Source organism: Strix aluco, chromosome 6, assembly GCF_031877795.1.
Source record: "Strix aluco isolate bStrAlu1 chromosome 6, bStrAlu1.hap1, whole genome shotgun sequence".
NCBI lineage: Eukaryota > Metazoa > Chordata > Aves > Strigiformes > Strigidae > Strix > Strix aluco.
The window spans coordinates 32,662,932-32,681,628 of NC_133936.1; the positions used below are offsets into that span (position 1 = coordinate 32,662,932).

An 18,697-nucleotide genomic window follows, 5' to 3' on the forward strand; every position below is an offset into this window, starting at 1 on the left:
GAGAAATGTACGGGTAAAGCTTATGGGGGTTTAAGAATGTGGAATTGAAAGGAACTTTATGGTACAATCTAACCCCTTGCAAGCAACCTTGCTATATGAATGGTTTCACAAATTATTAGACTGCTTCTTCAAATGAGTTGCATTTTTTTTAGACAGTTATTTCAGAACTATCAGTCCTGTGATTGCGAGGCACCTTCTAATTTCCAATTTTGAATCCCACAATAATTCAGGCTGGAAGGGATTTCTAGAGGTTACCTGATCCAGCCTCCTGCTTAGAGGACCAACATAATGATTTAAATGAATGTTCCTCCGCTGACAGGTTATGCTTGGGTGGGTTTTCAATATGCTAAATGCAAACATGAGTTTCTTCACTGGGAGGTAAGAGTTAATAAACTTCATCTGTGCATGTGTTCTTGCAGTGTGTTGGTGTTTATCACATACTGTTGTTTCAGTCTAGTGTGAAAAGATTGCAGGAACAATGTCTTTTTTCAAGTTTTGCAACTAACTGCACAGGCGGTATCCACATAAAGAGAAAGATGAAGCTGTTCTGCTCATTTCTCCTCTGAATCCCCATAACATCAAAAGATGTCCTGGTGAACATTCTTGTTTTCTGTCACGTTCCTAATGAGGGAAGGAGACTATCTAAATGTTCTTCTGGGATGCTTAGTTCCAGCACCTCACTGCCAAAATGTCATCAACGGACTATAGGGTTTGTCTGGTCAACAGCATAAAATGCAGGTGATATGTCTTGGCATTTTTACTATACCCAAGTGAGTGTGAAAAACTTATAATGTGGGCTTTTAAAAATCGGACTTTGTGTCAGTGGGACTGTGCTGGGGTTCAGTCTGCAGGACCTGTGTGGATCTTTCCCAACTAGCTCAGCATGACTCAAAATTAATCTTGTGTTGCATATTCTACCTGTTCATTGTCCTTTAATCTCTGAAGTATCATCACTCATGATGAGCATCAGTACTTGTATCCAAGAGCAGGTTTGGAGATTTATGAGGTTTGGAGGAGCAGATTTATGAGTTATTCTGAACACCGCTTTGTTATTACGATCTCTCTGTGAACTAGGCTCCAAAGACAACAGCAGCATCTTCCCTTTGCTTCACCTCTTCATTCAGTAAACTGTATTTGTAAAAGTGTATCATAAAAGACTAATCTGATCATAACATTTAGTTGTGTAAGCAGAAAAACTTTGTTGTCGGACTTAAAATGAGATGGTGTTTTCACAGAGAGAAAGCACAAAAATGCTTGCTGTTGGTGTCAAACAATCATATTCTCATCATGAGTAGAAGCTAGGAGGAGTAGCAACCCATTGCATTTTGTACAGGGCTGAGGAGAGAAATTAAATGAAATATGCATACTCTGAGATTTGTGGCCCCTGAACTGGTGGCAGCACAAGTAAATGTAGTGTCTAATGAATAAAACTTCTGCCCAGGTGGTTGGAGACAGACCAGAAATGGCTTTCTAGGTAGCCACTGAAATGGAGTCTGGAATTGATACAGGAGAGGGAGTGTCAGATCACTCAACTGGTATGAATCACCCCATTCCATTAAGTGTCAGAGCTAGGTAGATTTACACCAGCTTGAAGGTATGATCCATAATCATATGGTTCAAACCGGGGAAATGTGCTGTGTGGTTTTGTTTTTCCAGGCTACATGAAAGCAGGGAGCTTTGAGCATCTCTTCTCCTTTCTTTCAAGAAGGAGAAGGAACAGGGTAACCATCTCACATAAATGAAGTTCTGTATGATGACACAATCATGGATGTGCAAGAAGAACTGTCTGGGCAAATACAAGCTCTATTCTCATTTGTGCTGGTACCTTTCCTGCTCCTGGGCTTTGAGCTGATGCCTGAGGGCATAATGTTTGAGCTCAGTCCCTTACCTCTTGCTCCCCCACCAAGGAGCTTGCGAAGTTGGCCATATTACCATGCCTTACTATTTCAGACAGCTCTGAGCTTCTTGGCAAGAAATTGCACATTGGGAGTGTGCATGCAGTATTGACATCCATCCTTCATAAACTGCACCATAGCTGAGGAAAAGGACAAACCCTGGCATGCTTTGGAAGGGTTCCTGGTAAGCTCTGCCACATAGATTTTGGAAACGAGACTGTCACATGCGCAGCAGGTTCTGGGCCACCCCTGTTGTATAGGCAGCAGGGGAAAGTGCTGTGTAACCTGAACACACAGTCAGGGCTTCTTCTTTTATGGCAGGCTAAAGAATAGGCAGGTTGGAGAGGCAGCCTTCTCCCTGCCTTTTCCGTGGCTTTGAGACTCGTCCTTGGGGATTAGGAGTATCCCCTTTGGGTGAAAGTTTACAGGATGTCCCGGGACTATCTACTCACTCCTTCATGAGTGACCCAGGACTTGTGCACTCTCACCAGGTGGGATCCCCAGGCCACTTCCCTCCCTAGCAAGTGACTCAGACTTGCCTCCAAGGAGATCCTGCCTACCTCCTGTTTCTGACATGTAGGTGTTCAGTTCCTGTGTACACATCTAGCCACAGTGTTGTGTTGCTCTCATGTTGTGGGTCCCAGTTCCATCTATCGGGTGGTGCCACTCTGTTGTTACATTTTATTTGTGCTGATCTTTGCATTGTGTCTGGGGGTGTGTATGAGGTGGGGGGTCATTCCTTATATTTTTGTGTGCCTATTGCTGTGTCTCATAGCAGGAGTTGGAAAGGTGCACGTTAATAATGTCATTAATAGGTTAAAGAGTAGAGTTTCCTTCCTCTGTTGTCCATCTCTGATTTCAGAGATTTAGACTACAGAATCTAGATTTATTAGAGACCTGTGGATTTGGCAGATGTGCTGGATGGAAAATTGTACTTTGATTAGGATAAAGAGATGTTAACTTTATTCCCGAAAGCCAGCATCAGGTTGTTTATTTCATATCTCAAAAGAACAGAGGCAATTTCAGATTTATTTCCTCTTTTGGCAGAAAAATTTAAGAGTGAAAGATGGCAAAGATTACAAAACAGCCATATTAAAGAAGAGTGGATTACAGAAAGTTTCCTCTCTGTTGATTTTATCTGTAACGTTATATGTTATGTTGTCTACCTCAGCCTCACAGAGCAAATCCAAGAGCCAAGACTTTCCTTCAGGCCCATTGGTACAAGCCCTCCGAAGGGCAGAGTGCCGAGGATGGGGCTGAGAAAAGGCTTTTCTCTGGAGAGGTTTTTTTTTTAAGTGTATATTTTATGTGGTGGGTCAGTGCTGTGGCTACCTTAAAGGATGTTAAGGAAAATTTTTAAAGCAGCTTATCTTTTAGCTGGCTGAACATGAGCCAGCAGTGTGCCCAGGTGGCCAAGAAGGCCAATGGCATCCTGGCTTGTATCAGCAGTAGCGTGGCCAGCAGGGACAGGGAAGTGATCTTACCCCTGTACTCGGCACTGGTGAGGCTGCACCTCGATGACTGTGTTCAGTTTTGGGCCCCTCACTACAAAAAGGACATTGAATTACTCGAGCGTGTCCAGAGAAGGGCAACGAAGCTGGTGAAGGGTCTGGAGCACATGTCATAGGAGGAACGGCTGAGGGAACTGGGGTTGTTTAGTCTGGAGAAGAGGAGGCTGAAGGGAGACCTCATCACCCTCTACAACTACCTGAAAGGAGGTTGCAGAGAGCTGGGGATGAGTCTCTTTAACCAAGTAACAAGCGATAGGACAAGAGGGAATGGCCTCAAGTTGTGTCAGGGAAGGTTTAGACTGGATATTAGGAAGTATTTCTCTACAGAACGGGTTGTTAGGTGTTGGAATGGGCTGCCCAGGGAGGTGGTGGAGTCCCCATCCCTGGAGGTGTTTAAGAGTTGGGTTGACATAGCGGTGAGGGATATGGTGTAGTTGGGAACTGTCAGTGTTAGGTTAATGGTTGGACTGGATGATCTACAAGGTCCTTTCCAACCTTGATGATTCTGTGATTCTGTGATCTTTTCAAGGAAGATTGTGCTATGAAGGACACCGTATTCACCATTATGAGTGAGTTATCAGCCCTCTTTGTCCTTATAAATACGGGTTAATTCACAGAGTGTTGCAGGAAGCGCATTGAAACATGGTTAACATTGGTCCAGAGTGAAGAGAGTGACATTGAATTTCCGAGTGACTTTGAGGAAGCATTGTGGGATGGGTTTGAAAATTTAAGCTTCTGATTTTTAGACACAGTTCATTTTACATGCCTTAGCATGTTGTAGCACACTTAGTCTTCAGAGTTGGATTTCTGTGTGCCTCAGTGCTTTCAAAGAGCTGTCCCCTGGGCTGTCACAGGATGGACATTCAAGTTTGTGAAGTGTAGAGGACACCTTTGAAAACATGAGCATTGCTCCCTGACTGCCTCCACTTGATCTCCTTTAAAATGACAGATATTTTCTGTCCCTGAAAGAGAGCATCAGTGCTGGTGAAGTTTCTTTGTTATCGTTATCCATTGCATGCAAGGAACTGCTGGGAACCTAAAAGCTGAATTTTGGTGAAGGAAATGGGCGGTACAGAGGGAAACATTTTGAAGTCTCTTCAGAAAATGTGCACCTCAGTAAATGGACAACAGTGGCCCCTGTAACAGGCGGCAACTGAATTGTGCAGCTCTTTAAAAACAGAATCACAAATATATTCAGCAGATACATTGAATTAGATATGTAAGAGCAATTTCACTTTGTCACATAAAGAGTCCCAAAGCACAGAGGTAAAGGGATGTGGAAAACAGCTGAGGAAGAAAAGGCTGATAGCATGCTGTGTATTATTTTATTTACACTGGTATTGTTTTGCTTTTATTATTTTCTTTAGCTGTTTTCTTGGCAACTATTTCAGTTTCTCAGAGTGTAAGTGGATCAGTGAAAGGCATGAATAGGTACTGATGGAGACACTTCCCTAGGTTTTCTAATCATCTTCATGTTCACCAGTGCCACTGGAATTGTTGAATGATATGTTTGTCACACTTCACTACTCCACACATAAGCCTTTCTGATTTGCAACCATCTGCTTGTAGGAGTTAGTGAATGAGTAGAAATAAACCAAAAGAAACCTTAGTTAAGAACATAAGGCAAAAAACCAAGGCAAATACAAAATAAATTTCTAAACCTGAAAAGAGGTATTTGGTGGCAAGCATTAGGAATTCATCTAGGCAATTTGCATCCCCAAGACCCCTACCAGGCCAAATCAGTATAAGGTAAGGTGCCTTGGTGTCCCGTCTGTCAGCTTTCTGATGGTGGAGGAGTTTGTTGCCTTAGTCTTTCTAGAGCCTCGGGCAGTGTAGGCAAAGGGCAGGATACTAACATGTATCAACTGTAATGGCCTTTTCATGAAGACAACAGGAGCTAACAGCTTCCTTGCTTAGACAGATTCATTAGACAACTCTTTGAAACTGTTGCCTTTTCTAAAGGGTGTTTTTCCAGAGGGCAGGTTGTACCACTAGGTACCAGGTTCTGAGGTGAGTTAGGAGGATTGCCTCCAATTGTTGCAATAGTTATGAAAGTGGTTTTCTTTTCCTTGCAGCCAAAAAAGTTACATCCCAACTTGTGGAAATACGAAAGAACTTGTTTCTTGTCTGATTATCTAGTGCAATTCCCAGTAACCACTGTGATTCAGAGGCAGACACCTTAATATTCCTGAGAAATGGCTCTCAGAAAGTACTTCTGATTCAGAGAGTGTGATTTATTAATTACAGGCTTTTGCATGCATTTAAGTTATGGTGCAAAATGAAGCTTAAGAATCCCTTTGTTCATGAAGTTCAGAGGCTCATCCAGGCTATGTGTATGATGCCTGTTCTTCTCTGAAATTTTTCTGCATGTGCTGGTCTTCTCAGACTAGTACTGCTACCAGCAGACCTGAGAGGTACAATGTTTTCAGGTTAAGTGCTTTTTAAAATTAGTGTCTCTAGTCCTTCTCACTAGATTGCCTTTCTGGGGTATCACATTAGTGAATAGCTTTAATGTTTCTTTCAAAGAAATGTTTTATCACACAAATGTACAGGATCCTTTTTCTTGTCTGCAGTCAGCCAGCACTGCTGTAGTTGTTAAATATTATTCCTTTATCCTTTATTCTGGCAAGCGACCCCAAACCCATCCTCTTGCACAGCTGTTCTTTGTTGGAGTGCACGTTAGTGCTGAACCACACAGGAGGCGAACAGATAGTCTTCTTCATCCCTCTTCTCCTGATATTTGCTGAATAACACCCACAGAAGCAGAGGTGTAGTAAGTGCCCAGTTCTCTCCTCAACCTGAGCATTTACCGGTCCTGTTTTCTTGGTGCTGGCAAGATTTGCGAAGCAGGGAAGCAGTTATATCTTTTAGTGGTCTGCCTGATGGAGCTGGAAACAAGAGGCAGTTGTTCAGGCTCATTCCTTTCATTATGTCTGCAGACAGCAGCAGTGCTCTGAGCTTTTTTTCCCCAACTGTATCAGTTGATCTAAAAAAATGCATATACATAGACATACATGAACATACGTACATACATATGTCATCCCCTACAACAAATATTCCTTCTTTTGGGCCCTGTAAACAAAGCAACTCCTGATAATAGCCTGATCTATCCAGTTCCTTTCCTTCCAAATCACGCTTCAGCTCCTATCTGTCCTGGATCTGGAAGTGCATTTCCAAGGTGAACATGGTGCCAGGAGAGTCCTGGGGAGCACTGAGAGTACCACATATGGCTCAGCTCTTGTTACTAGGAAGCGGTGGGGCAAGGCTTTCAGTGTTGCACCCAGGGCATGGATGTAACCTCTGCTGTTTACTTGCAGGCGCTCGTGTTAATGCCAAGGACAATATGTGGCTGACTCCTCTCCATCGAGCAGTTGCTTCAAGAAGTGAAGTGAGTAAGATTTGATTACCCTGCTTTTGCACATAAATTACATGCTGGCGGAAAAAACAAACCATTGTGAGCCCTAGTAGGTAGCACAGTGACGCAAACAGGGAAAGCATTTTCTGTGTGCAGGGCCTTTAGCATTGCAGCTGGAGGCCAGCTTTTACAAGTTATTGAGCCTTAATGTGGTTGATTTTCACTTTGTGGAATGCTTTATGTTACCATAGCAAGTCATATTGAGCAACCATCAGCTGGAGTGGGTGACTGGGACTGAAGTGTGATAGAGTCCACAGTGGTCTACAGTGGTCACGTCATCTTCAAGCGGTGAAATAAAGAGGAATAAATCCATATGGATGTATGCATGCTGTGCGTGTGCCAGAAGGGAGTGGATGTGTATGAGATCCAACACGTATTACCACATAGTTTGTTTTGGTTAATTGCATTTCAAGGCATCCATTAGGTTTTCTGTTAATGCATTTGATTCATGCATAAAGAAGGCTTAGCCCATATTTCTTCTGCCTGACAACTAGAAATCTTCTGACATTATGTTGTACTTCTTCCGTTGCTATCTCAAAAAGGAGCAGCAATAACTATCAGGAATGCAGCTCAGGCATGACTGTGTTTTCAACTGCACCATTATTCTTGGCTTTCCATTTTGGACCTCCCTGTATACTTTTATCCTCCTAATACTTAGTTAACACTGAGCCCAACCGAACTGGCTGCTGGGGAGGAGGGGAGGGGTTGTAAAAGAGACAGAGGGTGGCTGTCTTCCAGAGATTGATGGACTTGAATCACCTCCGTAACAGTCCCAGTGCTTGCCAAGCCTGGAGGCAGGAATCCTGGGCTCGCTTCTGAACTCGGGCATTGTTTGGCTGCTGGCTGAGCTTCCCAGCTGCTGGCATCCACTGAAACCCTCTGAAAGGAATATCTGATAGAGTATGAATGCTGTAATGAGGCAAAATACAAAAAGCCATGTTGGAAAACAAAGATCAGACTTAAACCTTAAAAAACAGCCACAATCTTTCTGGTGCGGGAATTGCAGTGTGCTTGGTTTCTTTTTTTGGATGTGTCAGAGTACATGATTTTTATTGTCAGTGACAGTCCTAACAGAAAATGTACGTCTTTCTGTGGGTTTGTGTCTCATCTTTAACTCTTTGTCAACTGAAGGCCAATTGCACAATAAGAAACTGTCTTCCATTGTGTCAGCAGTTCTGGTACCTCAAAGTGAGTACCCAGGTGCAATAGTGAGGCAGCAGGGGAAGGCACCAGTCTTTGATGCCTTTCCGTGGTCTGGTATATATTTCATAAACACGCAGAGCTTTCTTATCCTGATCTTTTTTCTTTGTTATTTATATGATAATTGCTACTTTAGGTAACAACTTTGAAACAAGAATCAGCATTTTGAGGCTCTTTTGGTGCTGCTTTTACTTTATTACACAACCTAACAAATGTGCAATATATATTCAATATAATAGAACAAAACTGATGGTGATAGTAGTAGATAGCAGTAGGTGAAGTCATAGTTCACATTGATTGTAGGAGATGAATTCATGGTCCAAAAGTGGACCAGTAGGACTTGATGTGGTTTTTGAAGTTCCTGTGAGCACAGTTGCTTTTAGAATGACCACCTATGAGTTTTAGGTTTTATTATCAATCTTTTACCATGAAGCTTTCACAGGATTTGGAAGCTGTCTCCTTGCACCCTTTTATAGATTGCTTAAAAGCATGAACACATTTTTACTTAAGTCTTAATGATTTTTCAAGTGGGCTTTAGGGATTTAAATGTTTATTTACAAATCAACAGCCCTCAGGTGTGTCTGTGCAGGATTGTTGATGGATGTATCAGCTTTCAGCCTTATACAGTCTGAAAAAGTAAAGAGATTTCACTCTGATAACTTGGGATAGCTAGAGACACCGAACACAGAGGCTTACACCATGGCTGTGGCCTGCATGCACATATAGAGATTATATTAATAAAAAGGGATACCTCATGCTCTCAAAAGCAATAAAATTAAAACTTATTCATAAAGATTTTAACACCTTGATCCCAAATCTGTTAGAGCAGCAGATTTGCAGATGTAAACAAAAATGTGCAAATGTGTTTTTTTTTAAAGTCTAAATATTTTTAGCTTAGACTTTTCAGTCCTTACTATTTACTTTTAAAAATTCTCCTGTAACATTTTCTTTCCTTCATTAAGAGTCAAAGTGCATGAATTTTCCTGCTGACTTCATGTCCCAGCTGGGGAGGTCTCCAGTGAATTACATTTAAATGACTTTTAAAATAGTAGGCCTGTAATATGAAAAACAAAATCTTGTTGAGACATCAACAGTGATATATCATTATTGGTGCTCTAAGAGATGCAATGTCACTAACTGAACAAATCTGTAGAGGACAGTTTGTGAGATGGCTGTAGAAAATAAAGACAAAGAACTAAAACTCCTAGTAATGGATGTACTGTTGATAGAGACGGCAGGCACTCTCCCGGGCCATTCTAGATACAAAAGTGCTATTTAAAGACACTGTATGGGTGTGTTACTAATTAATAAAATTTTGGCTGGGCTTACCAGAAAACTTTTCGGTTTATGGAGAAAGAATAAGGTACTATGTAGGACTAGGGCTCTCCCACTTACCAGCTGTGAGTTGTAATTAGCAGACAAGGCTACTTGAATGCTACTGTGTCCCAGTGGTTTCTCTGTATTTTGTTTGTTTGTGGCAAAAAAAGGAAGAAGAAACAAAATGTAATTTTGAAACTTGTTTTTTCATCTGAGTTGTTTAATGGCAGATGCATGAGTAGAAGCAGAAAAGAAGTGATTGTGAATTCTCCAGTGAGGCAGTCTCTCAAGATAGAACAGTACATTTTCTCACTGGGAAATATTCACTTTTAACCAAGAAAATTAACCTTAAAAGATGGTGTTTGGTCTCAAGCTGACAGAATGGATGTTGCAGTGAAGACCTTTGGCCTGGCCTAGCCCTTGGGGAGGGAAGGAATGCTAATGCTAGCTTGGGGACACCAGCATCAACCCTTGCCTGTGATTCTCATGTTTTTGCAAAGCTAAAATTTTGTTTTCACATATTCTGTTTTATTTTATCCTTTTTCCTGTTTATAAATAAAACTTACACAATTTGCTATGATTTTACTGTCCAAAATTATGTGGTTTTCATTTTGTAAATCATTTCTATAACAGTGAGCTCAAATAAGTACATTCATTTCTTCAATGAGAGCACAGTTACGATGACTGAAGTACTGAAGGTTAATTGATGAAGCAGGTTGGGCTCTCTGCATAGGCAACTTTGTACATGCTAAAATCAAACTGGGAAATTTTGATTGTGAGGACACTGCTCTAAATGGCAGCAGAGGTGACGTACTCTGGCATTTGAATCAATGATGCCATTTCACTAGCCTGAGAGGTTGTTTTGATAAATGTTGGTCTCTCTCCCTCCTCCTGGCCATGTCTAATATGCATAAGTAATATGCATAGGTAATATGCTCGAGCTGTCAAGGAGGTAGACCATGTATTTATTCGAACTGCTCGGTTATGAATATAACTGTGTTGCCGTTGCAGGAAGCAGTGCAAGTATTGATTAAGCACTCAGCTGATGTCAATGCTCGGGACAAGAACTGGCAGACACCATTGCACGTGGCGGCTGCAAACAAGGCAGTGAAGTGTGCGGAAGTCATCATCCCCATGCTGAGCAGCGTCAACGTCTCTGACCGAGGGGGGCGGACGGCGTTGCACCATGCAGCTCTGAATGGCCACATTGAGGTGAGTTGTTTAAGAGTGTAATTGATAGTTTGTTTATTTATTTATTTTCTCAGTTCAAACAGTTGACCTGCTGTGGCTGGGTCTAGACTGAACCCTGTATCCCTGACTCCCACGATTTCTGTCATTCAGCTGCTTTCCAAAATGTGTAACAGGTTTCCTACCTGCGGAAACAAGACAGTGGCTGGAAAGTACCTGTGCAGAGCCAGCATGCAAGTGAGATGTGCATGCAGACTTGGAGAGCTGGCTGTGCCACCAGCTCCAGCAACTCAAGTGTGTCCTTGGCTCTTTTAATCTTGACTGCCTGTGAAAATAAGAGTGGCAGAATGGGAAGAAGGGAAAACTGGTGGATTCATTGTGGATTCATTTCATACTGAAGAAATGTTCAGCTGTGTGAGATCCAGTCAGTCTGCTTTTCTAATTAGTCTTCTAGAAAATGTGTTTCTGGATTTTCTACTTATCTTATACAAGCAAAGCCTTCCACTCTAATTACTGTTTCTATATGAAAAAAGCATACTTTTGTAAATAAAGCACCTATGCAAAGGGTTTTGCTACCATCTTTAGATCTGGGTGCAAGGATCCTTTTTTGCCCATTCCACACCTGAAGATCTAGATATGGAATAACAACTCTTAGACTGGGACAGTAGGTTTCTGTCAAAAAAAGTTGATCAGTTGTACTGGAATTAAAAGAAGGAAGAGGAATGGTAGTTCCTGTAAAACAGTGATGGTGTTTGGACTTTAAAATGCTGCACTGTAGGAAAGAGACAGTAATGCTTGAGTCTAACCGTCATAATCTAAAGCTCCCGAATTTTTGGATAGATTATATCAGAAATGTTAACTGAATATATGCTGTTATTAGCCGATCTCTGTGGCAAAGCAGTGTACGAGAGGAGGACAATCATCCAGCTCTGCAATTTATGATTTTAGAATGTTGTGCTGAAAAAGACATTTGTTGCATGTGTTTTCTATTCAGTTTTCTTTCTTTTTTCCCCTGATTTTCTTATGTTTAATGTTGGATGACTGTCAATGGGGAAAGCAGCTTTTCACCTCTTAACCGTGCTGTCTAAAAGGCCAGCGTCATATGCAAAGCAGCCTGGTGCCTGTCCGCACCGCCATGGGCACATGAAAACCACTGTGGTGTGGCAAAAAATAGACACTCCTTGTTGAAAGATCAAGCAGATTTTAAGGTTTGTTACTCCACGGTCTGGAGGAATCTTGTCCCAGTCCACAAGAAAGCCCCTTAAATTGGTCTTAACTAAAAAACTAAGAGCAATGTTTCTCCTCCAGGCCCGTTTATCTTCCAGGTTGTTTGCCAAGCTGAATTTGAAGCACACTGAAGTAGCAGCACCCTGCATGCTCTCAGCCCCCTCTGTGGACACAGAACTTGGCCTGGTTACTTGTGGCCGTCACTGGTCCATGACATTAGTGCACACAGCTTTGAACATTCTTTGTGTAATTCCCAAATTTATCGTTCAAAAGCAGGATTTTGTGGTCCCAGATTTATTGCTAGAATGACTTGTTATAAACTGTTGAGTGTGTGATCTACAGGGCTGATTTACTTGCTGTTGTTACTTCTAGATGGTGAACCTGCTCTTAGCCAAAGGGGCAAACATCAATGCTTTTGACAAAAAGGACAGAAGAGCTCTTCACTGGGCAGCGTACATGGGTAAGGCTTGGGCTGTTGCTCCTTCTTTTTAATTTCCTATTCACAAACCAACAGCATGTTTTAAAATGGGTAAGAGCAGACCTGACTGTGGAAAGTGAGCATTGTATTCACCCTGAAGAGCGAAGGGTTCAGCTGATCTAAATACACACTGCCCATTTATGGCTTTGCAGCAGGTGAGAACTTGGCTGTGATCTCCTTTTTAACACAGTTAATTGTGGGATTTTTGTGTTGCTTTTTTCATTTTGGTCTTTTTATCCTGATTGTAATTCTAGCCTGAAGTATATTTGGGCTTGAAAAAATACAGATTATATTTCTGTCAGCTTTTGCTAAAAACTACTTCATGTAAAATGCAGATCAATGCGATCATAAATTTTGCCATTTATCTATGTTTATAAGTAGCTAAGTTATGATATTGTTAGGAAGCACTTCATAGACTTTCTTTCTGTTAGGAGCAAATTGTTGTCTTTTTTTCCAGAGTGGACAAGAGCAACCGATTGGTCTATTCAAAACATCACTGATGTTACCAAATACTGCCTAATTAAATCAACTGACCTTATCATTCCTTTTAAGTTAAAGGAAGATTTCTTATAGTGGGGCATTATTTAAAAATACTAGGACAAGGTTGCCTGTGATAGTGGTCACACTTGTTCAAGATCTTTTGTTGGCCTTGCAGTATATTCCAGATTACTATTTGTGAGGTGTTGTGTGCTCTTGGCCAGGAACTGTTTCATCCGACTAGTCAAAATCTTGATTTTAATCTTGGCACTTTTGGAAATGACATAATAGGAGATTTCAAACTGTGAGAAAAGCATATTGTGCATTTTTTGGATATACACAGACAGATGGAAAGACTCTTGCCAATGAATGTGATTTGGCTGTTGAGCTAGCAAGCCTTGAACTCCACTCTGTAGAGGTGAAAGGTTTTTATGTTGTGCCGTGCAATTCCACATCTCTTTTGCTTAATTATTTTCAGAAATTCATGATGTACTTTTCAGAATATTTAGATAGCATTTAAGGCCGAAATTAGCAATGAGATTGTATGTGTAATTTGGACAGAATTTAGACAATGAGACCTGAGCATCTTGTTGTGTAAACCCTCACATAGTTTCTCAAATGCTTAAATGTCTTTAGGCACTTTGGACTTCATCTATGAAGTTTCCTAGTTCCTGCCCATGACCAGAGTTGCCTCTGTCATGCAAGTGCTGTACAACTCAGATGGTGCACAGCTTTATATGGTGTTTGGCATAATAAATTTTTAATTCTAAGAAAGACAGCTCTGCTTCAACTTGAAGCAATGAGGACTATTCCTCAGCCTTGATTTAATTTTTGTGGTTAGGGCACTATCTGGGAAGGCAGACCAGATGGTTTGAGACCTTCAGGGAGAGGAGGAAACTGAAGATACACATGGGTTATAAGTTGCATTTTGAGATGCTCAGCTCTTCCCCTGTATTCTGTAGGGAGATCCTAATTCAGGGGTAGGCGTTTTGATCCTGAAGACAGATGTCCCATTGATCTGGCAGTCAGATCTCAATCTGTGTGACTGTTGAGGCTATTGCAGTTATTTTAGTTTGCAGACTAAGTATGTGTGTGTAGACTGAGTTCAGATTCAAACATTTTTAGACCTATATTCAGGATTTTTTGCACAGTTTTGTGTTAATGATACAGTTTTGGAGATTCAAAAACCTGATCCACAGATCAGCGGATTCAGTAGAAAATCTTGTGTTTGTATTGGTAAGCTTTGGATCAAATTCTGCACTCATTTAAAATTTAGTTTTCTGTGTCCTCAATGGTGCTAGAAAAGAGGATACCTTCATTTTATCATTTATTTATTTTGTAATGCTAACAAAAAAACAGTGTTAGCAGTCGTGTTTGCACATAACATCAGTAGGATGCTGTTTTGGGAGACTTGTATTATCATGCTCCTATGCTCACTGTTCTTTCTGTAACAGGGAGAATAAAATATAAACTGTTATTTTTAGAGAAATAAATGGGAAAGAGGTGTGGTTTTGTTCTTTTAATAACTGGAAAACTAATTCAGTAAAGAGAAATTTGACACATCTGGTGAAGGTGAATGCATGGATTTCTTGACACGGCTTGGAGCCAGGATTAAGAACATTTACGAAAATGCTTTTTTTCCTTTGTAGAACTGTGGGAGCATTGTGAAACAGCAGTGAAAGGGGCAGTGCATTAGCAAGAAAGCAGTACTCTGGGAGAAGTGATGCTGTAGGATGGTATACTCATTGATTACTATCTTTCATCTTTTGAAGGTCACCTGGAAGTTGTTGCCTTACTGATTAATCATGGTGCAGAAGTGACTTGTAAAGACAAGAAGGGTTATACCCCACTTCATGCAGCTGCATCCAATGGACAGATTAACATTGTGAAACACCTCCTTAACCTGGGTGTAGAGGTATGTGGTAAAGGGCTCTTTGTGGCTTCCGTGTTTCTCCGTATTTGGAGATATTCTTTTCTTCTTTCTCATGGATGCTGCTACGGACATTGGCAGAGAGCTTCTAATGAAAATAGTTCCCATTTTCTGGACCACCTTGTACTTCATGTGGTTTATTGGTTCAAGATCCAGGAAACATTCTGGAATAAAAGATGTCTGAAATGGACAGTAAATTCCAGGCCACCTTGCTGAAGAAATCAGGAAATATATGCCATTTCTGCAGAGGAAGATGGAATAATGAAATTTACCTTGGCTCAACATTCCTTTTGATATGATGAGTGGTTGTTCTCAACATATATACTGCATACTTTACTAAATAGCAGTCCGGGCTGTTTAAGTTTAGGAACCTGTATTTCCACTGTAGCTGATGGAGGGAAGGAGAAGGATTATTTTCACTCGGAAAAGAACTTTTTTTTCAGGGCACAGACTTCTCTTAGTGTAATATTGTCAAGTCAGTGGTTCAAAGCAGCAGCGAGATGACCAGAAGGACCTGCATGAGTTAATCAGAGATGTCAAATAAAGCCACTGCATTTTCAGCTGACTTGACCTGTCAAAAAAATGTCAGAAGTCCGTGTTCACAGGCTGTTGACTGTGAAGTTGAAGGGGAATAGGTGTTTCCTGTTATTAGCAGTACTGTGCTAATAACTGTCTTTAACTTCCACATTCTCCACCACTGGGGATATGATTTTTGAGACACCTGTATTTCATGGAAGGGTATTCATGTAGTCTCTGAGTCTTTTTTACAATCTGTCTAGTCCTATTTTACAGAACAGCAGCTGAATACTAAACCAGTCATCAAGAAGTAACATAATCTTAATTTAATCTTCGTAATACTGAGCTACTGAAAGTGGTTTCTTATTGAAGTGTAAATGGCTGTGCAGTTTCACCTCCCCTTCACTCAGACACCTTCATTCCCTTCCCAAAACAAATCTGTGGAAAGAGTTCTTAAGCGTGATTCTGTTCACAAAAATTCAGTAGTTGCTGTTTTAATTTTTTTTAAATAAAGATTGTGAGCTTTTTAATTATCCTACTTTCTCACTTATATGTAAAAGCTTTTCAGCTGTTAGGACTTTTGTCATCATCATCATTACACAGTCCTGCTATCAGCTTTAAGCTTTATACTGGCTTTAAGAAATTGCCAGTAGGATAAAAAGTTAATAATAGTAAAGGTAAAGCATTCCAAATTAAGGTCTCTGGGAGTATATTTTTGTCAATGAAATTTGCTGGTGAGAAATATACCCTATGACAGTTCAAGCCTCCAGCTATTTCCATTTGCAGTATGTGATGCATTATGTAAAATGGTAAGCTGATGTCTGTAATTTTAACTATGTCTCCTTGTCTCATTTTAGATTGATGAAATGAACATCTATGGAAATACTGCACTTCACATTGCCTGTTACAATGGTCAGGATTCTGTTGTTAATGAGCTGATTGACTATGGTGCTAATGTAAATCAGCCTAATAATAATGGATTCACTCCCTTGCATTTTGCTGCTGCCTCCACTCATGGAGCACTGTGTCTTGAATTGCTAGTGAATAATGGGGCAGATGTTAACATTCAGGTAAAACTTGCATTGCAGCTCTTCAGTTTTACTTTATCCTATTTTGCATACCCCAGGAGACTGGAAACTATAATAACGAGTACAGCATGGCTTTAAATCTTTGATGGAAGTAGAGTGATGCTGAGAATGTTGATCATTAAACTGTTTGGATGAGATTACTTCCCAGCAGAGGAGCTCTCAGTGCCTTGATAAATATAATGACAGCTTTAAACTCTAGGCCAGCCACTCTCCTGAAGGCATGAACCACTACTAAAATATAGTCCCAGGAGCTATGTCAAAATGTTATCTCAGAGAGTGGTGGTAAATTTTCCTTCCCCCTGCAATATGGATTTAATTAAAACTGAATCTAAAAAGTTCCTTTTGATTTTCCTGGGGAAGTAAGAACTGAAGGTTGTTTGTTTATCTGTTTTAGAGCCTGAGTTTACAAAGTCTGGTTGTTTAGGATATCTGAATGCTCTTGAGATAAATTGATACATCTTGATGAAGCTGAAAGGGACTTGCTGTTACCCAACAGAGGGTACTGGTATAGGTACCAGAAGACTTGAGATCTCTGAGTTCATATAAGATTTTATCTGCTTTACTTTAAACTCGGCATGTTTCAGTTTCCCACCTATAAAACTGGTCTCCGAGCATTTAACACCTCTTGCAAGTCCCCTGAGATCAGTGAATAGTCAGTGCACTATTTAAACTCAGAATTATTAAAATGAAATTAGGGACTGTGCTTGCCAATGAATGTGAAACCCCATGCCAGTAAACATGAAGTGATGTGAGTAGTGTGGTTGGTACCCTTCCATTGCTATTTTCTCAGCTCCTCGGCTTCCCCAGTCTCAGTTTTTTTCTCTAGAACCCGAAACATTGATCTCTACTCATTGTACCTTTCCTTTCATGTGCCTTCCCTGTTTTCTAATTGTCTTTTGTAGACATCCTGTTTTTGACTGCGTGGAAATTTATTAACCAAAACTTTTTAATATAGTGGCTTTTATTCTGGGATGTATGTGTAAAATGCAGATTGAGAAACAGGATATAGTTCTTGAATCTCTCAGAGACTGCTCCTACTCAGCTTTATGGTTCCTTCGCTTTTCTTTATTCCCCTTGTTGCAAGGGTTAGGGAAAATAATGACTGAATGGGAAATGTTACTTAAAACTAATATTCAGGAATAATATGTCATATACCTGTAGATTTCTAACAGGTGTTGTGTACAGCCAGGCTGTAAGGACGGGCTCCACTCCAGCCCATTTCCTACTCATTGCTGAGGAACTGTTTAACTTGTACACTTCTAACTTCTGCATTTACCATCATGTATAGATTCAGTCCTACTACGGTGGAGGTTTTATCTGAAGAACAGCTGTAGGATGTTGAGCTGAGAGACTTCAAATTGTTTCCACTGCTTTACATGCAAAATAGTTGGGTTTATGTTTTGTTTCTGTTAGAGTAAGGATGGGAAGAGCCCGCTGCACATGACAGCTGTCCATGGGAGGTTCACGCGGTCGCAGACCCTCATTCAGAATGGTAAGCTTCTGTGCCTATTTAATGACTCTCCAAAAGATTAGGCATTTCTAAGGTTGCAGTTTTCAGTTGTTCTGACCCAAAGTGTCAAAGGACTGCTCTGAGAGTTGCTTAGCTCTCCATTAGCTTCCGGCTTTGAGCTGCACTGACAGCTCTCATTCCAGCATGTCATCACAAATTGAGATTTTGGTTGTTAACAAAATCCTGTATTCCTTCAGCTGACTGTGGTCCAGCTGATCTGTTGTGATTCTTAACCTGAAAACAAGAGTTCAAATCTCTATTTAGGTCTTTTGGCAAAAGTTTTCTTCTCAAATTATTTAAAAACTAAAAAAAGAAAAAGTTTCTAGTTGTCCTCCCTTGGGGAGCCTGGCGTTGTTAGAACTCAGATCATTTTCTCTGCCCTGCACTCAGCAGCTGTACTTCTTTCACTGCCCTTAGGTCCACCCCTTGCCACTGTCTTCATTAAGTGTTGAATAAATACTCAGGGGGGTGGACCAGTGCCACCTTGTTTGTTTTGGCATAGCCAGGATTCCTGATTATCAGGTAACTCCTTTGTACAAAAATACTACAGAGTATAACAGGTATTATTGTTGGAGATCTGGTAGAGAGAGGTCTGTTTCTTATTGATAGAGGTTGCTATTACTGATTATTTACTTATGCTTCCCAGCCTTGGCCAGTATACCAGACAGGATGGTCTGGGGTTTGTTGGTTGGTTTTTTTGTTTGTTTTCCAAAATCCCAAACTTGGAACTTAAGTGTGAGATGTTGAAGATGACTGAGCAGTTGCACTGTGAATGTAATTACACATTTACACAGTATTGTATTTTAAAATGCAGGTCTTCAGGACCTCATTCTTATTTCAGGTCATCATGCAAATTGTTGTCATATGTCTCCCTGGATAAATAAAATAGTAATAATAAAAGGAGTTTGGTCAAACTGGAAGAACTGTGCTTTAATGCAATTTTTA

General features: G+C 40.7%; 1 protein-coding gene across 11 annotated transcripts in view; it reads left to right on the top strand.

The window, feature by feature from the left end:
• Positions 1–18,697, top strand: part of ANKRD44 (ankyrin repeat domain 44) — a 144,115-nt gene that overhangs the window by 74,059 nt on the left and 51,359 nt on the right. For all 11 annotated transcript variants that reach the window (XM_074829549.1, XM_074829558.1, XM_074829551.1 and 8 more), the window contains exons 4-9: positions 6,724–6,794; positions 10,350–10,550; positions 12,126–12,213; positions 14,481–14,623; positions 16,012–16,224; positions 17,656–17,734. In XM_074829549.1, coding sequence (XP_074685650.1) covers positions 6,724–6,794; positions 10,350–10,550; positions 12,126–12,213; positions 14,481–14,623; positions 16,012–16,224; positions 17,656–17,734 — 795 coding nt within the window. The remainder of the gene's footprint in view (positions 1–6,723; positions 6,795–10,349; positions 10,551–12,125; positions 12,214–14,480; positions 14,624–16,011; positions 16,225–17,655; positions 17,735–18,697) is intronic.